Source organism: Stigmatopora nigra, chromosome 14, assembly GCF_051989575.1.
Source record: "Stigmatopora nigra isolate UIUO_SnigA chromosome 14, RoL_Snig_1.1, whole genome shotgun sequence".
Lineage (NCBI taxonomy): Eukaryota > Metazoa > Chordata > Actinopteri > Syngnathiformes > Syngnathidae > Stigmatopora > Stigmatopora nigra.
The window spans coordinates 2,102,282-2,119,464 of NC_135521.1; the positions used below are offsets into that span (position 1 = coordinate 2,102,282).

The 17,183-nt window shown below is 41.4% G+C and overlaps 4 protein-coding genes across 4 annotated transcripts; 2 read left to right on the forward strand and 2 right to left on the reverse strand.

Annotated features, from left to right (window-relative positions):
* Positions 1 to 540: 540 nt before the first annotated feature.
* Positions 541 to 5,928, forward strand: syvn1 (synovial apoptosis inhibitor 1, synoviolin). Its single transcript, XM_077733442.1, has 16 exons — positions 541 to 856; positions 1,575 to 1,719; positions 1,812 to 1,904; positions 2,528 to 2,680; positions 2,798 to 2,846; positions 2,932 to 3,035; positions 3,101 to 3,227; positions 3,300 to 3,399; positions 3,524 to 3,589; positions 3,741 to 3,857; positions 3,981 to 4,132; positions 4,203 to 4,331; positions 4,412 to 4,546; positions 4,631 to 4,814; positions 5,069 to 5,190; positions 5,268 to 5,928. Exons 2-16 carry the CDS (start codon positions 1,588 to 1,590, stop codon positions 5,459 to 5,461), a joined length of 1,857 nt encoding a protein of 618 aa, XP_077589568.1. The 5' UTR covers positions 541 to 856; positions 1,575 to 1,587; the 3' UTR covers positions 5,462 to 5,928.
* A 486-nt stretch (positions 5,929 to 6,414) lies between these two features.
* On the reverse strand, positions 6,415 to 11,766 carry gpr137 (G protein-coupled receptor 137). The gene is made up of 10 exons (XM_077732857.1): positions 11,626 to 11,766; positions 11,469 to 11,546; positions 10,847 to 10,912; positions 9,623 to 10,050; positions 9,509 to 9,558; positions 8,634 to 8,871; positions 8,414 to 8,563; positions 6,781 to 6,906; positions 6,589 to 6,707; positions 6,415 to 6,520 (listed from the first exon to the last, which is right to left on the reverse strand). Exons 4-10 carry the CDS (start codon positions 9,992 to 9,994, stop codon positions 6,424 to 6,426), a joined length of 1,152 nt encoding a protein of 383 aa, XP_077588983.1. The 5' UTR covers positions 9,995 to 10,050; positions 10,847 to 10,912; positions 11,469 to 11,546; positions 11,626 to 11,766; the 3' UTR covers positions 6,415 to 6,423.
* Positions 11,206 to 16,040, forward strand: pld7 (phospholipase D family, member 7). The gene is made up of 12 exons (XM_077732856.1): positions 11,206 to 11,576; positions 11,981 to 12,067; positions 12,221 to 13,066; positions 13,357 to 13,535; positions 13,871 to 14,051; positions 14,118 to 14,232; positions 14,422 to 14,549; positions 14,706 to 14,897; positions 14,960 to 15,099; positions 15,163 to 15,328; positions 15,431 to 15,530; positions 15,608 to 16,040. The coding sequence occupies exons 1-12, from the start codon at positions 11,433 to 11,435 to the stop codon at positions 15,808 to 15,810; spliced, it is 2,481 nt and encodes an 826-aa protein (XP_077588982.1). The 5' UTR covers positions 11,206 to 11,432; the 3' UTR covers positions 15,811 to 16,040.
* smim19 (small integral membrane protein 19) lies at positions 16,017 to 16,935 on the reverse strand. The gene is made up of 3 exons (XM_077732858.1): positions 16,654 to 16,935; positions 16,443 to 16,567; positions 16,017 to 16,355 (listed from the first exon to the last, which is right to left on the reverse strand). Exons 1-3 carry the CDS (start codon positions 16,785 to 16,787, stop codon positions 16,291 to 16,293), a joined length of 324 nt encoding a protein of 107 aa, XP_077588984.1. The 5' UTR covers positions 16,788 to 16,935; the 3' UTR covers positions 16,017 to 16,290.
* Between the last annotated feature and the right edge of the window lie 248 nt (positions 16,936 to 17,183).

Here is a 17,183-nt window from a genome sequence, read left to right on the forward strand (position 1 = left end):
CTGCGTCTTTATTTGAGACATTTCATCGTAGTTAAAGACAGTAATCTACAGTGTTGCATTGATTTGCTCTCGTGTTGCAATGTTACTGGCTCAAATTAAGAAAAAATCAGGATAAATTAAAATCTAGCATGGTCTTTCGCTACATTCAAATAGTTTTGAAAGTTATCAAAGTCTTTGTGTATGCTGTCATCAATAAATCTGATATATAAAGAATAACATAGTTGTGGATGTAATTAAATTGAAAAGGTGGACCCTATTGTGTACATGGCATAGCCAACTATATGTTCTGATTCTTACAGATATTAGCTCAATTTTTCACATATATTCAGTCGTCCAAAATCCACAGAGAACACAGTGAAAAGTGCTTTGGTAATCTTAAATTTAAATAAAAAGGTAATGAATGTAACAAGTCACAATTTGTTGCAAGTGACGTAACACCACGAGAACTGAAACGACCTTCTTATTGGTCCACGTTGAATAATACCGTAATACTCCTAAATTCCAAATATAGCCAGAACTTTTAACATTTGCAAATCGGACACACAATTTTCATACATGATTTTGATTTTAAATCACAAACATAAGCTATTTGTTGGATTGTAGTATTTTTACAAAAGCTAAATTTAACATTTAAGATGTTGCGTTTCGTTCCCGTAAAACCGGATGTGATGTGGCTTCTAGACAGCAAGCCAAAGATAAACACGTAGCCCGTAGGAAAGGGGCGAGAAATTTAAGAAATAGAAAGGCTGCTTCCCACTCTCGAGATGAAGTGAATACACAGGCTGTATATATCGTAGAAAAAAAGAAGAAACTTTTCTTCTAAGCAAGGCCCAGATCCTCCCCTTACATCACTTTGGTGAGTTCACAATTGCGTTGACAGCTGGAATGCTACCGGCTAAGCTAGCTGAGGTTAGCCGATGTGAGCTAACCTTGCACATACCTGCAACTTAGGTCATATTTATGGCTTGCACTCACGTGAAAGTGCTTATAGTGGGATTCGTTGATGTCGGATTTTTGTCATCACACCCAATTTGGGCGAATCTATGATTGACATTTTTTACGAGTATCGGAATTTTGCTTTTAATCGAGTTTGTGTGTCTGAAGTAGTGTTTTAAACGACAAGGTAAAATGTTTGTTAACGATGAGGCTAAAAGTAATGAGTCGAGAAGCTGAAAAAATAAGATCATATTCATTTTCTTGAGAAACCCTTGACGTGCCGATCTCAAATTTTGTGTGTAATCAACAGCATGTACTACTTTAATAATTCCTGTCAATCTTATTTTATTGTTGAAAAAATAAAAGTTGATAATTATCTGTAAAACAAAAAAATGTTTTAACTGCACTGTTATACTTATCTAAAAGAAATAATTAATTTAAAAATAATGTAACAATAAATAAAATAATAATGATTAATCAACTTATTTATCAATTCAGGGTGTCCTACGCCTAGCTCTTAATCGGCTGGCATATGCTCCAGCACCCCATGACGCTCAAACAGTAAACAGTATGGAAAATTAATGTTACAAGAGTGGCTTTGTTTTGCTATGACATCATGATCTGCATTCCCTCTTCAGAATCCAGTCCAAAATGGTGCGAGCAGCCTTGGTGACCGTCACCAGTCTGGCGTTGACTGGTGCCGTGGTGGCACACGCGTACCTCCTCAAACATCAGTTTTACCCAACTGTAGTTTATCTCACCAAGAGCAGCCCCAGCATGGCGGTAAGATGCCGCTCAATTAAAACACATTTATTGAAGCTCTAGTCAATGGTCAATTTATCAAGAGCTCATAATACGATTGTATTTTGTTGTAGGTGTTGTACATTCAGGCTTTTGTATTGGTGTTTCTTGTCGGAAAGTTCATGAGGAAGGTCTTTTTTGGACAGTTAAGGGCTGCCGAAATGGAGGTGAGTTTTATTTTTATAGTACAGTCATACATTGAGTGCTCCAACATCTGAGAAATAGAATATACGAGGAAAATTCCGAGGAAATTTTTGCCCTGAGATAAGACAGAAATTTGACATGCTAGATGCCACATTTTAGTCAAGATCATAACCACTAGATAAGTATTTGTTACTTTTTGAGCATAGGTGCTGAATTACAACAATTAAAAACATGACAAACTTGACATTGTAATATCCTATTTTAGGTGTTTTTATTCATAGGGGGGGAACGGATTAGTTTCTATTTAGTTATTTTCTATGGGGAAAATTGATTTGAGATACGAGTACATTTTCATATGCACTTTTTGAGCATAGGTGCTGAATTACAAATATTAAAAATTTAATTTTGCATTGTAATATCCTATATTAGGTATTATTATTATTCAGAGGGTGGGAATGAATTCATTTCCATTTAGTTATTTTCTATGGGGAAAAATTGATTTGAGATACGAGTAAATTGCCATACGAGCTCGGTCCCGGGAAAGCATTAAGCTTGTATCTCAAAGTATTACTGTACGTGTAAATGTTTGTTTAATAGGTGTTGTGGACTACACTGAACTAATAGTTTTCTATCTGTGGCCCATCAGCATCTGATTGAGCGCTCATGGTACGCAGTGACCGAGACTTGCCTGGCCTTCACTGTATTCAGGGATGACTTTTCTCCACGCTTTGTTGCCCTCTTCACACTTCTGGTCTTCCTTAAGTGCTTTCATTGGTTGGCTGAGGACCGGGTAGATTTTGTAAGTGGAAACAAAAGATCTTATTGTCCAGTCAAGACAGCAAAATAGGATATGAAACTGCACGTCTCAAAAACATGGTAACATATTTCTTGATTTTCTCTCTGTTCAACTTGCTAGATGGAACGAAGTCCAAACATATCCTATCTTTTCCACTTCCGAGTCTTATGCAAGTACACACACACAATCTGGGAGCCAAGAGTAGCTGTTGTGTGGTTATTTTAAAAATGTGATTGTTTTTTAATGTTCTTTAGCTCTCATGGGGCTGTTGGGAGTCTTGGACTGTATGTTTGTCTACCACGCCTGTCAGAGCATTATTACCCGAGGAGCCTCCGTCCAGCTAGTTTTTGGCTTTGAGGTTAGTCGAATGACAAGAAATGGCTTGCTCTTTTGCGTATATGCCTAACATATATTTATTTGCAGTATGCCATCCTGTTGACCATGGTGTTGACCATGTTCATCAAGTATATCCTGCACACTGTTGATTTACAAAGTGAGAATCCATGGGACAACAAGGCTGTCTATATGCTCTACACTGAGCTCTTCACTGGTAAGTGCCTGCTTAAAATTTGATCTGTCTATTAAAAAATAATAATAACCGCCTGTGTACATTACCTTTCAGGTTTCATAAAAGTTATCCTCTACATTGCCTTTATGACCATTATGATGAAGGTTCACACTTTTCCACTGTTTGCAATCCGGCCCATGTACCTGGCTATGAGGTGAGACCAAAAAAATGTTACATTTTATATCAAAAATATGGAAAAAATAAAATTACATTTGCTATGATGTTTTTTTCCCACCAAAGACATTTTAACTAAGCTGTGTGTTCCTTTGCCTATTCAGACAATTTAAGAAAGCCGTGACTGATGCTATAATGTCTCGGAGAGCCATACGTAACATGAATACACTGTGAGTATCCATATATTTTTTTTATTATACTGTTTTCAATATACACTTATACTTAAAAATGCCTTTAGGTCTTTTCAGGTTACGAAATGTTGTATATATGCAAATGAGCAATGCCCCCTATGAAAAATCACTTCCATTTTTTGCTCTTCAGATACCCCGACGCTACCCCCGAAGACCTGCAGGCTTCGGACAATGTTTGCATCATCTGTCGAGAAGAGATGGTGACTGGAGCTAAGAAACTGCCTTGCAATCATATTTTCCACTCCAGGTGAGTCTTGTTGGACAAGTCAAATATTCAATAGGTTCAAAGTTGGCCTGACATTTTAGTTCTTTTTTTTTTTTGTAAAAGAAGGAAAGAATATGCAAGCTGATATCTTCTCTCCCCACGCAGTTGTTTGCGTTCCTGGTTCCAAAGACAGCAAACCTGTCCCACCTGTCGCATGGATGTCTTGCGGGCTTCTAACAACAATCAGACTCCTACCCCGGCCCAGGCTCCGCCCCCTGCCCAAGCCGCTCCTGCTCCTGTCGCCCAGCCAGCCAATGGTGAGGGAATGGAGAAACAAAAAAAGTCCAAGTAGACTTGTTTTTTCATGAGCTCCTGTTTCCTTTCTAGTGCCACCGGGTTTGTTGCCTGGATTCCCACCGGGCCTGTTTCCCTTCTGGGGTCCCTTTCCAGCCGTGCCTCCCCCGGCCGGTGCCGGCGACGTGCCGCAGGGCAACGCGGACGCTTCTCAGGCGCCCGGTGAGTCCATCAGTATTCGCCATCGGGGAAAATAAATATCCCCGAGTTGTTAAATGTCAATCAACTTGTGTCTCTGTCAGGTACGGGTCAGTCCACTTCACCTGGCGCGGACGCCGCCGCCGCCCCGACAGTTCCCGGATTCCCTTTCTCCCTTCACCCGCCTCCCTTCCCAACCGCACCGTGGCTTCCCATGCCGCCACCTCCTCCACCCTTCAGTCAGAAATGACAGGATTTTTACAGTTTTGCTGATATCCGCTGTTTTATTGTGGAAACTGACTTTTTCCGCGTCTTTCCTTCAGTGTCGTCCATGCCCCCACCTCCGCCATCTCTGTCCCAGTTGTCGGAAGACGAGCTGAGGGAGCTGGAGGCCGAGGGCCGCCGGGGCCTGGAAGCCAGGCTGCAGTGTCTTCAGAACATCCACACCCTGCTGGATGCCGCTATGCTCAATATCCACCATTACCTCAGCACGGTTGCCACACTCACGTGAGGACATGTTTTCATTGATAGATTAGAAAAAATTGAAAAACTATGAGGAGGTAAATATAGATTAAAAAAATACATTTTATAAAATTCTTTAGCTAGAAAATAATATAGCAATTTCTTTTTAACCCAGTTTTCCATTTTTTTTATTGCCTATATTTTTCTTCGAAAATTCTTCAATTTCTGAAGTTTTTCCTCATTTTTGGTTGTATTTTCTAATGTTTTCTCTTTCAATTTTTTTTATTGTTCTCCCGCAGCCCTCCGAGGTCTGACGCCAGCACAGCAGAAGCCGGCGGTTCAAACCCTTTGTCCTCATTCCCCACCGCCGGCCCGAGCACGGCCAAACCGAGTGAGGGGAAAGCCTCCTCCTACCTCAGCGGTAAGAACCTCCGACACCCACAAACTTCCCCTGACTTCATTTCCATCAATGTCACGTGTTTTCTTGTCATCACCTAGCGAGTCAAACTCAGGTCCAGCCAGACGACTGCGCCGCTTCCACGTCCAGCGCTTGGGAGAGCGAAAGCAGAGACAAGACAGACGACGGATTGGAGGACGAGGACGGCGAACCCGGCGAGCCAAGCGCCGCCGAACTGAGGCGGCGGCGACTTCGGAAACTGGAAACGTCGCCTCTTCCGCCCGCTGACGATTGAGCCCACGCGGAAGCCGACTGGTTTGTTTAACCCGAAATTTGAGATGAACTCCAAACTGCAGGGACCTTTTTCACTCCTGTGTCAAAAGTGCAGCATGTTTTCTTTTATTTTTTTTCTTCTTCTTCCCAACACTAAAACAATTGCGGTGACTTAAAAAGAACTCTGACGAGTGTGACGCTTTGGATTAGTATTTGGTAGTTTGGCTGTCTTTGACAGTGCCTGCACGTTAATTCTTAGATTTTTTTTAATCAGCCGGCTTCAATAGAAAGTTTCTCACTTGTTACATTGCACAGTGAATTCCTCAGATTGAGAAAAAAATACAGTTGGGTAACATTTTCTTCCCTTTACGAAACAGCGTCGTGATCCGATGCTGTGACAGATTTATTTGAATATGTACATAATGTATAAAGGGTTTATTAGGATGATCTGTACATAAAGGAGAATAAACTGTGTGACATTTTCTTGCAGGCTGGACTTGAAATTCATTCCAATTTTTCACAAAAGATGAGAAAGCTGGCAGCCCCAGCAAAGGTTTGTTTACACAGTAAATGCGATTGTCACAATTGCTTTCTATAGTTGTTAATCAAACTCTTAATGCAATAACTTAAAAAAAAAACCTTCCAATATGAATGATCACAATGCAAAAGTGCGATGAGGGGCAATGATATAGTTTCCCCCCCGTTTCAGCCCACTCCTAAAATCATTTGAATTAAAAAAAGGAATGCAAATGAAGCATTTGGAGGAAGTGCTTGTCTGTTACCAAAGTGACAAAATGCACCTAAAACCAACATTCATGTTTCTAGTGATCATCTTCCACAAATTCCCTTTGAATGACAACACTGCACTAAAACGTAGCCATAATTATGTTGACAATCCCTGAGGCTTTTCAGTGCAAAATGTATTGGCTGGTAAGCTGGTTTTGGTTTTTCACAGTCTGTCTGTCCCCCTGCTGATTTGTGTCCTTAGTTTTGCGGGGTAGAGTAAAAAGTATGGTGTTGGTGATTCTGGTGTGGAGGGTTATTGGCAAACAGGAGAGGAGTGGTTTCTGCTGCGTACCAGCTAACAAAAAGAATGGACACATGTTAAATCAATGGACAGTATTAAGGAAAAAAGGCTGCTTTGCTGACCTTGACTGAGGTTGGAATGTAGAAGTCCATGGAACAACTACTTCTTCATTACTGCCTTGAGGATCGTCGAAGAATAAAGGTCGAGGAAGGACCCTGTCGTTGGGGGGCAGGTTGTTGACCTGTCGGGGAGACACGGAGACATGTGAAAACGGGCAAGAGTTGGCAAATGTTTCACGCCGACTGTTGGATTACTTCTTGACTTGGCCGGCGAACTCTGAAGATGACGATGAGAAGAGTGCTTGGTAGCAGCTCCCAAATGAAGAGAATGGCGCCAAAAGCCAGGTAGCCCCTGTCGCCAAGGTCATTGCGCAGGTCAGCCTGTGAAGTGAACAGACAACTATTATTCAGGTAAATGGAAAAGATAAATGTACAAGTACTACTCCTTTCTCGCGCAGTGTGGTGGCCCAGTGGATAAGTCATTAGTCTCCCACATCTGAGGACCTGGGTTCAAATCCAAGTGCATGCAAAGAATTTCTCATTATTTTCAGGTAAATGAATGAGACAAAAGTACAAGTACTACTGCTTCCTCTCACAGGGTGGTGGCCCAGTGGTTAAGTCATCAGCCTCCCACATCTGAGGACCTGGGTTCAAATCCCAGTGCAGGCAAATATTTTCCCAATGTTATTAAGTTTAAAGAATAAGTTCTAATGCCTAAGTGTCTAACTTAATAAGTATTCAGTGGTGGAGGAAACATTTAGTCAAAAAAATGACCAAGTGTTTACACCCATTTCCTTGGATAAAACGTACAAGTACTACTGCTTTCTCTCACAGGGTGGTGGCCCAGTGGTTAAGTCATCAGTCTGCCACATCTGAGGACCTGGGTTCAAATCCCGGTGCAGGCAAAGATTTTCCCACAATTGTTCAGGTAAAAGAATAAGTATTAATGCTTAAGTGTCTAACTAAATAAATATTCAGTGGTGGATGAAACATTTAGTCAAAAAAATGACTAAGTGTTTCACCCCATTTCCTTGGATAAAACGTCTCAACACCCATGTATAAGTGGGGCACGAGTTGGTGTAGTGGGTTGCACACTCGCCTTTGCACGGAGAGAACGTGAGTTCGCTTCCCGGTGTCGGCGGTTCACTGACCAAGCAAGCGGTCGAGGGTCGGCCGAAGGCCGACCCGAGAACGCCTTTCGCACAGACAGGTCCTTCAAGTGTCTTCCGAACTGCCGAAGGCAGTTCGGAATATAACCTTTTGCTGAAAAGTATGACTAAGTGTTTAATAAAAATTAAAAAGATTTTTCTTTTTTTTTTTCTTCTTGTTCCATTTTCCAGACTACTTGGTGTCGTGATCAGCCAAACGACGGCAGCGAGAATCGAACCCAGGTCTCCCAGACGGGAGTCCAGTGATCTAACCCCTGCGCCAACCCAGTGACTACACTTTCCTTAGTCATCATCTTAGTTTTGTTGAGTACAAGTCCACAGAAACAACTAAGTGAAAAAGTGTCCCAACCGGGATTCGAACCCAGGTCTCCCGGACGGGAGTCCAGTGATCTAACCTCTGCGCCACCCTAGTGACTACACTTTCCTTAATAATCATTTGAGTGTCTTGACAAGAAGTCCTCAGAAACAATTAAATGAAAATGTGTCCCAACCGGGACTTGAACCCGGGTCTCCCAGACCAGAGACCAGTGAGTTAGCCTCTAGGCCACGGATTGACCACACTTTACCTTGTCATTATTTACCCTAACATAATATAAAAAAAATAAATGAACTTTAACTACAATAGGCAACAAAATATATATATAATAAGGGATGAATAAAGTTATCCAATCCAATTTGTTAGTAGAGCACCTAGTGTCTAATGAACCAAAAATCTGTACCTGATCCGAAACGTTGTACCAGTCAAAGTCAAAAGATTCAACGTGGTAGTCCCAAGACAGAAAGAGGACGCTGAGGTTGTAACAAGCTCGGCTGGTAAAGAGGAAGATGACAGCTGCTCCGAGTCCTGCCGTGCGACACAAAACCACCCCCTGCCACGACGACAACACCACCAAATCATTACGGACGCCGTATTTCAAAGGACAAAAGTCCCCCACCCACCTTTCTGGTCAATTGGGAGGCAGTCGGGCGAGAGTGTCGGGTCAGCAGCAGCAGTAAAGCGGCCAGCAAGACGGCATTGAAGATAAACAGCGAGTCGTTGACCAGCACGCGGACCAGCACTAAATTCCAAGTGCTGGCCATTCCTTTGGTATCGCTGTGGTCCGCCAGTGCCGCGCAGGCCACGTTGACGCAGAGGAAGGCGGCGTTTAGCATCCCGTATGCACAGCGTGCCGCACACCTAAACAAAAACATGACTTTATTTTGTTCTCAACTGTCCTACAAGGTTTAACCCTTTGGTTCCCCAATACTGGGAGGATTTGTGCATTGAGTTTTACTGATATAAATACAGAAGGAAGTGAGGAAAAATAAAAAAACTATATATTTTTGATTAAAAAGAAATTCATGGAAAATGAGTTTGTTTATTCATGATGTTTCTTTTTTAAATGTTTCCCAAAGTTATTTGGTCTCTCAAAAATAAATATAAGAGGAAAAATAATGTGAAGTAGTGATTTTGCGATAAGTGAAAAAGTGATGAATTATTAAGAATTAATTAATTTTTGGGTTTTTTGTTTGAATTAATGATTTTTTAAAATCTCAGTTATGCAAATGAATAATTACAAATATATTTATTTTTGGCTTTGTTTTTTGAATTAATTATTTTTGAAACTTCAGTTTTTCAAATGAATAATTACAAATTAATTTATTTTTGGGTTTGTTATATGAATGAATAATTTTTTGGAAAAACTAAAAAACCAATCCATAGTTTTGTCAGTAGCATGGCACTGGCTTCAAAACATTCACATTTTTGTGCAAACAATTGTGCAAAAACGTGCATTAGGCAGCTAAATGGTTAAAATGTCCAGGTATTAACTCACAATTGATTATCCGCATCTGTGGTGAAAGTTTCTCTAGCTTTAAGTAGCACCTGTAAAAAAAAAAAGAAGTGTCAATCCCAGAAATGGTTGCAAAACGTCACAAAATCGTCTCACCTGAGTGAAATACAAGTTGATGTGGCTCAGGGTGAAAAACTGTAAACACACTGGGAAGCAGTAGAAGAGCCAGTGGACAGCCGCGGGCAAGCGGTTGGCCTCCAGCGTGTTCCGAAAGTAAAAAGAAAACAAAGTGGTGCGCAGGGCGGCCCACAGCAGGGAGAGGAAAAGAAAGACGCTTTGATAGCTCCATCGCTTGTGTCTGTAGCGAAGAAGAAGCCACAGCTGGGCGTACACCACCAGGAAGAGGGTGCCGTACAGCGCCGTGTACAGGACGGTGAAGCCCAGCCTGACCGAAGGAGGGAGAGCCGGTCGGAGGGGGAGAGGGGCGGATGAGTTGGGGGTAGTGGAGATTGACACTGGAGCTTCCATGGTGTGGATTTTTACAGGTCCATGACAAGTTAGTATTGGTCACCTGAAGCCTTTGGCTGTGGATTAAATGGTTCACAATGAAAAGCTTGGAAAAGGCAGGAAATTAAAAACTAAATACAGTGGTACCTTGACATACGAGTTTGAGTAAAATTTCGGGCAAATGTTTATCTTAATATGGAATTTTTGTGATTTATTTTTCAATGATTTTCCTTATTCATTATCTTCCATTTGGAGATTTGAATTCATAATTTGGAGTTTTTTTTAGATGTGTTTATGAGGTTTGTCTGTTGTCTAATGTAAGCTTCATTAAAATTATGAATATAAAATGTTTTTCTATGCAAGATATTCATTTTAATAAGTCATTTGCTTATTATTTTTTCATAACTTTCATACAAAATTGGGTTTACTTGGTAGTTTTTGGGTTTGTTTTTTTAGGGCCATGGAACAGATTACAGGGAAAAAAATGGATGTGTCCAAAACATGAAATCATTTTAAAGACATTTTCTCTTTTTGCTTTGTTGTTTCATTTAAATATAACCCCTTTACATGATACTGCCCAAGTTAACATTTCGATGTTTGTATATTTATTTCAATATTCATTTTGATCATTAAAATTTGGTGGTACGATGACACAATAATCTTAAATTCATGAAGTTTGAAAACACGTGTTGACAACTAGGTTGGGAAATTTGTCATAAATAACATGCTAACTTAAAAGAGCTAATCTATCCATGATCGAAGTTTTTTTTAGCTTTGGTTATAACGCAACAATTGAAGAAACTTATGTTGTACTTTCACTATCATAAACTGCCAGATGTAAAATAACCGTTGAAGTAAATCAAATATACAAACCTTATCAATAAAGGAAGCAGCGGTATCGACAACACACGTCAGAGCGTAGATCTCACTTTAAAACAGCTAGATTTGTAGAGGTAGAGACGACGGCGTAAGTACATGACGGCCATCTTGAATCAGACACTAATGCGGTATGCTCTAATAGTGGGAAACAAATTGAGTGATGCTGAGATGTATATAATAATTAAAACACATCAATGTTAAAATTTATTGCAGAGGTATAGAAAATATACACTTCCTCGGGTGACCTTGGATCCCTTGTTGTGTATAAAAGGGTAAATATAACTCCTTGAAAGATCGACAATTTTGCTATTTCCGGGTTACGTCGCGTGCGTCACCTGTGATAGGTGGAATTTACAATTTTGATTCCAACCACCAATCAGGGATGACGGAATTCCGCGCTTTCTTCAGTTTTGTTGTTTATACACACTTTTAACTAAACCGATAGAACCCCAATTCATCGGATCAAAACAGCAATATATTCAGTCAACACGTTAGTTTGTTATCTGTAGTGTGTTCACATCACTCGTCGTCACACCCCATATTATTTCATAGTATCTGTTTAAAAATTGGGGTTCCAACAATGCCGATGGTTTTGCGACCCAGAAAATCAACGCACTTTGCCGAGGCAGTAGATGAAGAGGAGAGCGAAACAGAAGAAAAAACATCCGAGGTGAGGAGGAAGTCCTTCAGCCGCCTACAGGAGAAGGAGAGACCAACGTACGCAGTGAGTAAAATGACTCAGGTTTTCCGCTTCCCTTCCAAATCGACTTCACCATGAGCCACGTAGTTCCTCGTTGTCGTGCCCCGGTAGCATCGCGAGCCGATTTCGCCGGAAATTAAGTCTAAAAAAAGCAGGGGGAGGAACAAACGGTTTATTATCTTATTTATCCACGAATTGCATCTGCTGATCGTCACCAGCTTTGTATTGTTGACTGTGTAGCACTTGCAAGTTGCCGCGTCATGGTAGGTCTTTCATTCTATGCACGTTTTTTTTTCTTCTCAAACGTGGCTGGATGACTCGTTGCCTGCCTGAGCGAGTTATCGTCGATGCATTCATTGTTTGATGTGTTTTTTTTGTCTTGTTGACCCTCTGACCCCTTTGTTTATTTGTTTTTTTTTTGGCCTTAGGACTCAGAGGAGTCCGACTCTGACACTGTACAAAGTGTAGCCATGGAAAGATCGCAGACTGATGGGGAAGAAGAGACCGATGACACGGTATTGTTGCATTGAAATGTGTTCTCACCTGTCCTACTTGTTTAGACAAAGGGACATTGTTCTAATTTTTACTATTCCAGAATTCTCAGTTTGAAAGTTTTCTACCTATTAGTCAATATATTCTAAAGTTCACATTTTCTGTGTCCTCTATAGGGGCTGAAGCATTGCAGCATTCTGCTGGAACGCCTCGGGGATAAAGCTCCCAGAAGAGAATTAGAGGAGAAAGAAGACACAAGCCGCAAAAGTGCAAAGCCAACATCCCGCATCCCGACTATCCTAAAACGGCCTGTCATTGCGAGCCCTGAACTGTCCCTCAACAAAAAAGATCCTTTGGCGGAGACGTTACGGTCCAAATTACCCGAGATTCGTGAAAAATCTCACCCCCCGCCAACAGTTCGAACCCCAAGAATTGCTTCTGAGGGCCTGGGCTCATTGAGTGGCACAGAAATGGCTACTGGAAGTGCTCCTAAACACTCGAAATGGTCTGAGGGACTGGAATCTGGTCTAATCGTTAACCCCAGGCCTGCCCTGAGAGCAGAGGAGAAGCTCGATAAAGAGGACGACGTTTGTCAATACACCAATGTTGACAGTTCTTCATGTCACATTCCTTTAGTCAGTCATAATCCACCCGAGGAAGAAGAGCAACCTTTGCCTTGTTTTATGACAAAGAGCGATAATCTTCAAAAAACGCTCCCTTGCATGACTGATGGCCTCCAAACCGAGGCTATCATGAACGAAAAGGCACCATGGGAGAGTGAGGACCCCAATGCGGCCGAGTTTAGGAGCTTTAAAGGTTTATCGGACTTGGATAGTGAGGATGACTTGGCCATGGGTGACTGTGGCGATATGATGAAGAAGAAGATTGACAAACAAGCGGGGAAATTAGACAGTGAGGATGTGGCTGGGAAGGAAGATGCTGAAATTCATGACAGGGCAGCTGTTCCAGTAGAGAAGAGCCAAGAGCAGCCTGCTGAAGCTCAGTTGACAAAGTCAGCAAAAGTGAGTTTGCTAGCTGCTTAGCTCATATGTGACATATTCACATTTTTGACCATTAGAGTAGTGTAAAGTTTCCATACTGATATTTGAATAACAAATGAATTGATACTGGACTTGGCATAAAATTGTCTTGTGATGGTTGAAGTTGCACCCTTCAGAAATAGCATAGGAATGTGTTAGCATTCCTAAGCTATTTCTGAAGGGTGCAACTTCAACCATCACAAGACAATTTTAAAAGATGTTTTTCGTTCTTATAGCTAACCTTTTGTGGATTTGCAACTCTCTGTTGGCAGCGATCCGGATGCAGCAGTCTCCTCTTTCGCCTGTTGCTGCCGGCGACGTTGTTTCTCCTCGGGCTGCACGCATGGCGCTTCGGCATTCCTGTGTCAGTCAGCCAGCTTGCTGCTCATATGGAACTGCACTGGTTGGAGGGCATGCGCCCCATCACTGAGGAATGTAGCAGAGAGTGTAGGTGAGGAATTTAGATGTTTTTTTTTATTACGACAACAATTTAATAAAAATCATAAAACTTATAAAACTACTACTTGGGGGGGGGGAACAATAAGTGCAACAAATAAGACCTATATCAATAACAGGAAGAAACAAAAATAGATAGAGTTGTAGTAGTCATAGTAGTGGTAGTAGTAGTCATAATAGTAGTAGTAATATATGTCGTAGTAGTAATCATAATAGTAGTAGTAGTAATAGATGTAGTAGTAGTCGTAGTAGTAGATTGGGACATTAATAGTGAATCCTACATAAATATGTGACTTTAAGATGATAATATTTGGACTTGTCTACATTTAGAGTTCATCTGGTAGAGAGTATCCCCCAAGGTCTGTACCCATCCAGCCCCTCACCCCAGCAGAGTACAGCAGCCAACTGGCTCAGGCTCCTGGACAAGGCCAACAGCTCGGTCAACATCGCCGCTTTCTACGTGTCGCTGCGGAGCAACCTTTCACAGTTTGCCGAAACGGACGATGCTCAGGTAACACGGGAATATCTCATCTTTACACATTTACAACCATTCAATGAATGTGTGTGTGTTTTTTAGGGCAGGAAGGTGTTTGAGCAATTGAAGCAGCTCCCGTCCAAACACGTGAAGCTCAAGATTGCCGTGAACGGCCCTCAAAGTGTGACTCAAGACACCAAAGAATTGGCTGAAGCAGGTATATCATGTTATTATCATTTTGTTGAGTGTTAATATGCCAAAGATACTTTTAATGTAAAAACTGTTGGTTAATAATTTTGATCTAAAACCGCCAATTATTTCCAAATCTAGTTGTTGCTGCTGTGTTCACCCAAATCATAGTGGTTTAATTTTTATTAACAAAAATTGATTAAATGCTACTTTTCAGGTGCCAATATCAGGGAGGTGGATCTGACGTCTTTAACGAGAGGCATCTTGCACACCAAGCTGTTGGTGATTGACCAAAAGCATTTTTACTTAGGTAGTGCCAACATGGACTGGCGCTCTTTGACTCAGGTAATAAAATATAAAAATATTTTTGGCTTTATTTTAACTTGCAACACAAATTATTTCCTATTGTCTATTATACTATTATTATAATGTGTAATCCTACAAATTATTGTTAGTTGCGGCTCTAGTCCAAATGCAATTATATCTGGCATTTGTTTACAGGTGAAAGAAGTGGGCGTGGCCGTGGAGGATTGCACCTGCCTGGCTCAAGACGCCGCCCGCATTTTTGAAATGTACTGGAGCCTCAATGGGTCCTTGCCTCTGTATTGGCCTGCTCGTTTTAGCGCCCTGTCCAGTTCCCAGCATCCTCTGCAGCTTAACATTAACGGCGTCGCCGCCCAAGTGTATTTATCGGTGAGTATAAACATCACTTTAAAACAATTGGGGCGGAAATTAATTCCTAAAATGTCGCATAGAGTGCACCTCCTCAGATCTCGGCGAGAGGACGCTCGGATGACCTGACCACCATCTTGTCCGTCATTGACGACGCCCGGGAATTTGTTTTCATCTCCGTCATGGACTACCTTCCGCTATCAGAATTCACCAAGCCACTCAGGTGAATTTAAGACACAAATGTTCCAAACCACTGATTGTCTCACCTTCGCTGTCTTGTTCTCAGGTTCTGGCCCGCCATCGATTCCGCTCTGCGTGCCGCATCCTGCACTCGGGGCGTGAAAATCCGTCTCCTGGTCAGCTGTTGGGAGCACTCGCCGGCCGCCATGTTCACCTTTCTGCAGTCACTGCTGATTCTTAACCGGCCTTCCACAAAGTGTGACGTTGAAGTGGTGTGTAGTCAATTGAAATCTTACAGAAAACAACCACCATTTTTTTCCGACACACATTAAAATTATGGCTTATTAAATTGAATTTTTTTTGTTTCTACGCAGAAAATTTTCACCGTTCCTTCGACAGCAGAGCAGATGAAGATCCCCTTTGCCCGAGTCAACCACGCCAAGTACATGGTCACAGATAGAGTTCTTTATATTGGTCAGTGTTGGTTGCTTCTACTTTTAATGCAGACATTCCTGCGGATCACACTAGTAAAACATTTTTTCCACGCATAGGCACATCCAACTGGTCAGAGAATTACTTCACCCAGACGGCAGGAGTGGGTTTGGTGGTCAACCAGACCGACTCGGCGGTCAAACCAGGTCATCGGACTCTGCAGAGCCAAGCGGAAGAACTCTTTCTCCGAGATTGGAGGTCTCATTACTCGAGCTCGCTCTCTACCGCTGACGTTCGAGCATGTCCTCGCAAATCGCTTTAACAAGCTTCATTTGGATTTGTATATTTTGCTTATTTTATTTTCGGGAGAAATTTGTATATTTTTGGCTAAATCCTTCAATCTTTGCTTAAGTCCTGGTTAAAAACTTTGTTTGCACATATCCTGTTGGAGCTGATAATGCATTAAAGAAACTGATAAAAAGGCATTTCTCATCTCAATTGATAAAAACAATGTCGTGCAGCTGGATGTGTAATAAATGAAAAAGAATATTTTACTGAAAACAACACATTTGAGTTTCAATTCCAAAAATATGACCAAATAAAACACATTTTATATAAAGCATATCTAATATACAAGTTGACAGGACATCCAAGTTTTCTTCACAGTTTAGTACTCGGCATGATAAACCACCAGAAGTGCATGTGACTAATTTTAAAAATGTCCATTCCACATCTTACCTCCACGCAACAGAAAAAGCTGGCCAATCAAAAAGATGAATATTGGTTATTGTCCCTATTTTTTTCACTCCATGGAAAGTTGGACACTGTCTGCTTGGCTCTGTTGCTGGTGCTGATCATATTTTCTGGCTAAAACATCAAGGGCATTAGGTTAGGACGGACTTGAACTTAAATATTGCAAGATAATTTAACTGAGAATTAAAACTTGGTAACTACCTATGGAATACATTTCCAATTGTTGTCTCAGGCGGACTTTCTGCAGGCTGTCATAGAAGTTAGGCTCCTGGTTGATCCCAACCGTGGGAGGCAGGGAGAAGATTCGCATTATCTTCCGTTTATTTCTGCAAAACATAAAATTACAAATTAAAGAGCTCAATATGCTCAGTTAGCATAAAATATTGATATATACAAAACATGTGCCACTCACTTTCTGGCGTATATGAGCAGGCCGAAGCTAACCAGGATAACAAGCAGGTAAACATTGGTCGCCTCATTCCAAGCTTCATGAACAGTATAGTCGATAGACTCGGGCTCATTTTCTAAAAGGCCGTGAGCCCCCATTCCAACACCAAGTAAGCGTTTCAATAGATGATGAACTATACTGAAAACATAGAATACTCGTACAGGGAAATAATACTGTATATGCGACTAGCTAGCCTAGCTTGATTATGATGCATTTCAGTCTATATACATCGTGAAACACTATTTGCTGCTATTCGATTGGCTCCTGTACTTGAAGAGGCGTCAATTATTTGGATGCATCAGCCAATAATATTGAAACAGTAGCCTCCCTTGTAGCCAATCATATTGTAGCATAGTGCCTAGAACAAAGGTGGGAGTTCAGAGACACTTGTCGCAGAAAGATGACGTCAGATATTAGTACTCCATGCGCACTAATAACCCTTCACTTGTGTTGTTGGACAACACATTTTAATATTTAGTACTACATGTGGCTCA

Coding starts and splice junctions, on each gene's coding strand:
- syvn1 (XM_077733442.1), top strand. CDS start 1,588: ATGGTGCGAGCAGCCTTGGTGACCGTCACCAGTCTGGCGTTGACTGGT. Junction 2,681..2,797: donor CTGAGGACCGGGTAGATTTT/GTAAGTGGAAAC, acceptor TCAACTTGCTAG/ATGGAACGAAGTCCAAACAT. Junction 4,332..4,411: donor GGACGCTTCTCAGGCGCCCG/GTGAGTCCATCA, acceptor TGTCTCTGTCAG/GTACGGGTCAGTCCACTTCA.
- smim19 (XM_077732858.1), bottom strand. CDS start 16,787: ATGGGGGCTCACGGCCTTTTAGAAAATGAGCCCGAGTCTATCGACTAT. Junction 16,568..16,653: donor CTGCTCATATACGCCAGAAA/GTGAGTGGCACA, acceptor TATGTTTTGCAG/AAATAAACGGAAGATAATGC. Junction 16,356..16,442: donor ATTGGAAATGTATTCCATAG/GTAGTTACCAAG, acceptor TTGATGTTTTAG/CCAGAAAATATGATCAGCAC.
- gpr137 (XM_077732857.1), bottom strand. CDS start 9,994: ATGGAAGCTCCAGTGTCAATCTCCACTACCCCCAACTCATCCGCCCCT. Junction 9,559..9,622: donor TCAACTTGTATTTCACTCAG/GTGAGACGATTT, acceptor TTTTTTTTACAG/GTGCTACTTAAAGCTAGAGA. Junction 8,872..9,508: donor ACAGATGCGGATAATCAATT/GTGAGTTAATAC, acceptor GTTTTTGTTTAG/GTGTGCGGCACGCTGTGCAT.
- pld7 (XM_077732856.1), top strand. CDS start 11,433: ATGCCGATGGTTTTGCGACCCAGAAAATCAACGCACTTTGCCGAGGCA. Junction 11,577..11,980: donor AGGAGAGACCAACGTACGCA/GTGAGTAAAATG, acceptor TTTTGGCCTTAG/GACTCAGAGGAGTCCGACTC. Junction 14,233..14,421: donor CAAAGAATTGGCTGAAGCAG/GTATATCATGTT, acceptor GCTACTTTTCAG/GTGCCAATATCAGGGAGGTG.